Source organism: Botryllus schlosseri, chromosome 2 (genome assembly GCF_051294905.1).
Source record: "Botryllus schlosseri isolate E-star chromosome 2, Bs_hap1, whole genome shotgun sequence".
Lineage (NCBI taxonomy): Eukaryota > Metazoa > Chordata > Ascidiacea > Stolidobranchia > Styelidae > Botryllus > Botryllus schlosseri.
This window is the reverse complement of record NC_137237.1, coordinates 13,245,216-13,249,933: the sequence shown is the minus strand read 5'-3', so window position 1 is coordinate 13,249,933 and position 4,718 is coordinate 13,245,216. Positions and strand designations below refer to the sequence as shown.

Genomic DNA, 4,718 nt, shown 5'->3' with positions numbered 1-4,718 from the left:
TCAATTTGCAATTGTTTATTCGTCCCGACCACCGCACTTGCTACACACACCTTTGCACCAAACCACACGTCCAGGTTTGGATCAACGAATACCCCGCCCAGTTGCTGGATAACATCAATACCGAGAATCAAGTCAGCAGCACATACCAGCTCGGAGGCCACCAGGCATCGCACCCTGACGTTGGTCTCGCTTACAACCATCGTTACCATGGTCTCTCCGTAACAGCTAGTACTTTCTCCATTTAGCATCTCGACAATCCTTCTAGGACCAGAAGCGTTATATCCCATACGACGACATACGTCTTCAAGAACAACAGATTGCTGACACCCAGTATCCACCAGAGCCTTGAGAGGTTTTCCACCAATTACAACTACAACAAACGGAAGCACCTTTTTCGCTACTTGTGAATCCGGGAGAACGCGTCCGGTGCTGACGGTTCTCCTTGGTAGTTTTCCTGCTGTGGTTCGTTACGTTCATCAGCTCTGCATTGTCGGGCTACATGGCCAAGCTTCCCGCAGGAAAAACGTCTTGGTTGCCTCCTGACCGTTTCGTTACCGTCATTTCTCGGCTCTTTCATGGGACATTCTCTAGCAAAGTGACCAAGCTTCCCGCAGAAAAAACTGTTGTACTTACGCTGACGCGAGCCGACCCCGCACGATACACTGAAGGTGCTGCGGACCGACATTATTACTCGTGCCCGTGCAACAAGATCACTCAAATTCATTTTGTCCAATCCTGCTACAGACTTTAACTGGCCTGAAACTTCTGATGGGAGTCCATTTACAAATGCGCACCGAATTAACGCCTCGGATGCATCCACCTTCAACCCAATCAATAGCGCCAGCCTTTTTAGGTCGGGAAGGTACACATCGACAGGCTCGTCATCCAGCAGTATTCTTCGCTGGAATTGGCCATACGCGTCGTAACAATTTACCCCAAACGCATTCAAAATAGCTTCTTTTGACTTGCTGTAATCCTTTCTGTCCGCCTCTGGCAACTGCTTGAACACTGCAAATGCAGCACCATCCAATAGCAATGGGAAAATAGTTGGCAATTTGTCCGTCAGTTCTTGAAGCTCGGCAACCAGTTCTCGTTTCTCAACCCACTTTGCAAAATCCCCAGACGTTGGATAATCTACGTAGGCCTAATTCTTCACAATATCAGTTAACTTCATATTCGCCATTGGGCCGCGATAGCTTGTAATATAGTTCAATGTATTTAAAACGTTTCCGTAAAAACCGCACAACCAGTCCTCTCGCCTTCGAGCCCGTTCTGTCGATCGCGTGACAGGAGCGTCGGGAGCACACACATAATAATTACGTTAATCACAATCACAGTAATGAATATGCGCATTTTGCGCAGGAATGACTTTCAATTCGCAGGCATAGGCTACACAAACACACTGTCCTATTTCGCGTTCCAAGCCTCTAATTAACGAGACTAACACGGAACTAACTCAAGAATTATTTTGTAAACGAATATGGGCGCAAATACACATCAACGTCATAGGAGAACGTGAATTCTCTCGTCTGGTCGAGAGAGAAGATGGTGTTTCTCAGCGCAAGCGTGTCGAAATCGACGTAACCGAGGTTGCTTCGATTGTCTGATTACTAATCACTAGGGCAAGTTTTTGTTGCAGTTATATCCGTGAAAAGTTGAATTTATTTTTGACAAAAGTTGCATTCATTTTTTCACAAAAGTTGCACTAAAAGACCACATTTTCATCGGCTGACTAAAAAAAAGGTCAACTTCCCAGTTCCACTCCCGAAATACAGTTTTCCATCCGCATTCTCTATTGATTGACTGAAAAAAAAGGTCAACTTTCCAGCTCAGCTCCCGAAATACCCGTAAGAGCGTTACTTCAGTGCTGATTTATGGTATTTCAGTCGAATTTGGCCGTGTATTTCACCAAAATAAAAAATACTTTCCTGAAAAATCGAAAAAGTTGCAAAATGTTGCAAAAAGTTGCATGAAAAAAATGGACAAAAGTTGCAAAAAGTTGCACTATAAGATGCCTTCAAACAGCTTAAAATAGCATTCTACGTATTTTACGAGTATTTAGGAAGCTGCCGGAAGATGTAAAAAAAGTTGAAAAACTTGCAAAAACTTGCCCTACTAATCACGCATTACAATTTATTGGGGCGTTTTAAGCACTAGTTCGTCGTCGCCGACGAAGCTGCGTATTCAATTATTCGCGCGCGAATCGGTTAATGGTAAATAGTTTACATTTACGGGCTATCACGGACTCGCTAATTGAGAGCGCTGATGATTTGAAATCGCAGACGGTGAGCGTTTCATCTTATTGTATGGGGTGGCCGTCACCCCATAAGTATTTCATGGGGTGGCTGCGCCACCCCGCCACCCCGTAACTCGGCGCCTATGTCCATGACTTCCCTGCTTGGCGCTCATGCATTACTGGGATAGCATGAAGGGGTGGTGCATGACATAGAACGCCGTAAAGGTTCTATCTGCACTTACTTGTCCAGCGGCATATGCACATCATGCACTCATGGTATGTGTATCATGAGTCGGTGTATGCCGCAAAAAACATCAAGGATTGCTAATAAACCAATGATGATAATGAGGATAAAAATAAACTACGTCCTTTCCTTTCCTTTCCTTATGGTATCTTGCTTCATTCAGTTTTCCATGCTTGTACCAACAAAATGATACTATTCATAAGTCCTATATTTTCATTGTATCGCAGTCTTGTGGTGTTTTAAAATGATAAAAATTATAAATAAACTGAACTGCACCGCACTAAACTGTTTATATAGCTCAGCAGCACTAAACTACTATGGCTCCATACATATCAAATGAAGTGTGACGGCTCATCGTTGATATGTGAACAGCGTGCCTTGTTTTCTGATAAACATATTTGTTGTTTTCGTTAGCCCTTTGCGTCAAATTAGGTTGCTATTATTAACCATGAGGGAGATACCGTTATCCAAATGTGAGTACGACTTCATAGTAAAGTGTATCAAAGAGGGAAAGAGACTGGACAAAAGGAATTTACAGACTGTCAGAGACATCACGATTTCTTACAAACTCGACCATGGCACTTGCATTGTCACACTGGGTAAAACCAAAATATTAGCGCATGTTTCCGCGGAAATGGACAGACCTAAAGAGAGCAGACCGCAAGAAGGTAACCTGGGTATTTTTGTGGAAATGTCAACAATGGGATCACCCAGTTTTGATCCGACAAAACCTGGCGAATTGGGAGTGGAATTACAAAGGCTGCTAGAACGATCTATCGTATTTTCAAAAGCGGTTGACTTGGAAGAACTGTGCGTACGTGTAGGTGAGCAGGCTTGGAATGTATCCCTTTACATCCAAATTCTTTCACACGATGGAAACTTGCTAGATTGCTCAGCAATCGCAGCTATCGCCGCGTTGTCACATTTCAAGAGACCTGATGTGACGGTGATCGGTAAGGATGTGCAAATACATTCTTTTGACGAAAAAAATCCCGTTCCTCTCGTGTTCAATCATCAGCCGTTTTGTGTAACTTTCTCCTTTTTCGACAACGGTACAATTTTACTGAACGACCCGACTAAAATCGAAGAGAATTGCTGCAACGGAAAATTGATTCTTGCCGTCAACAAGCATCGCGAAGTCTGCTGCACTCAAATGAGCGGATCCATCCAAGTGAACAGTGAGCACGTCTTGAAATGCGTCAATATCGCTACCAAGAAAGCAAAAATCTTCACTGAATTAGTGAAGGAATCCATCAAGAATGACAAAGTCGCGAAAGATCAAAACTTGAAGTCGTCCTTGACGTCATCGAAATCAGTCACATTGGTGAGTGTTGACAAAGAAGCGAACGTATATGAAATGAGCGAAGTTAAAATTGTCGCGGAAACAGAAGAGGAAGAGATTGAAGTGGATCAAAATGTAACCGAGTCGACGCCAGAAACGAAGCTCAGCTGGGTGATGAAAAATTCCGAGAATACTTTCACAGCGGGAGAGGATGCAGTAAAGAAGGATGTCACCGATACGGAAGCAATTGTCATTGATAGCGATGACGATGAGGAAGAAGCCACCGTAACTCTTCAGCTCAACTAGCGCTCAGTGCTTGCCAGCTGTGATCCGAATGCTTTTACGTTTGCAATGAAATTATGGAGTGGTCGTAAACTTATTTCCGTCTTAGATCCACTGCCAAACTCGTGTGTTGTGCAACTCACCCTATGTGCCAATCATTCAAAAATCTTGACTCGATTTCTGGGGTTCTGAAACAATAGATTGGCCCCAGACTGGTAGCAGTAGTTGTTTTCGGCAATAAGTTGCGCGTGACAGAAGGGTTCATGTACTGAATAATGATGTAATTGAACGGAAAATTGCGTGTGGTGTTGACACCAATTCCACTCTGGGATACGCATTTGTGTATGCAAAGAATCTAGATTTGGCATGATTCAGGAATGTTATAAACTGGATGTGAATGAATATTTTGTTAGATTTCATGTCCTGCAAATCGGTAGACCTGTGGGGCTACAATGATGATGTCGCAATGTTACTAGGAATTATGCCATCTTACAACTATTTTTACATTTTTTTTTTCAATCATTATCCAGACTGCGACTTTTATGGCTGTCCTCTTTCTGCTGCCCGACTTCACAGCCGCTCACAGCACCAGCTTTCATCTGTTTCTCTTTTGATTTCAGTATATATGGAGCAATAGACACAGTGCAGTCATTTGAAATCATATCATATCTAAC

The 4,718-nt window shown here is 43.2% G+C and overlaps 1 protein-coding gene across 1 annotated transcript; it reads left to right on the top strand.

Moving 5' to 3' along the window:
- Positions 1 to 2,833: 2,833 nt before the first annotated feature.
- LOC145433673 (exosome complex component RRP45-like) lies at positions 2,834 to 4,664 on the top strand. Its single transcript, XM_080310838.1, has one exon. It carries the CDS (start codon positions 2,929 to 2,931, stop codon positions 4,066 to 4,068), a length of 1,140 nt encoding a protein of 379 aa, XP_080166964.1. The 5' UTR covers positions 2,834 to 2,928; the 3' UTR covers positions 4,069 to 4,664.
- The last annotated feature ends 54 nt before the right edge of the window (positions 4,665 to 4,718 follow it).

What these genes read in the sequence shown, in the direction of transcription:
- LOC145433673 (XM_080310838.1), top strand. Translation starts at nt 2,929, where the DNA reads ATGAGGGAGATACCGTTATCCAAATGTGAGTACGACTTCATAGTAAAG.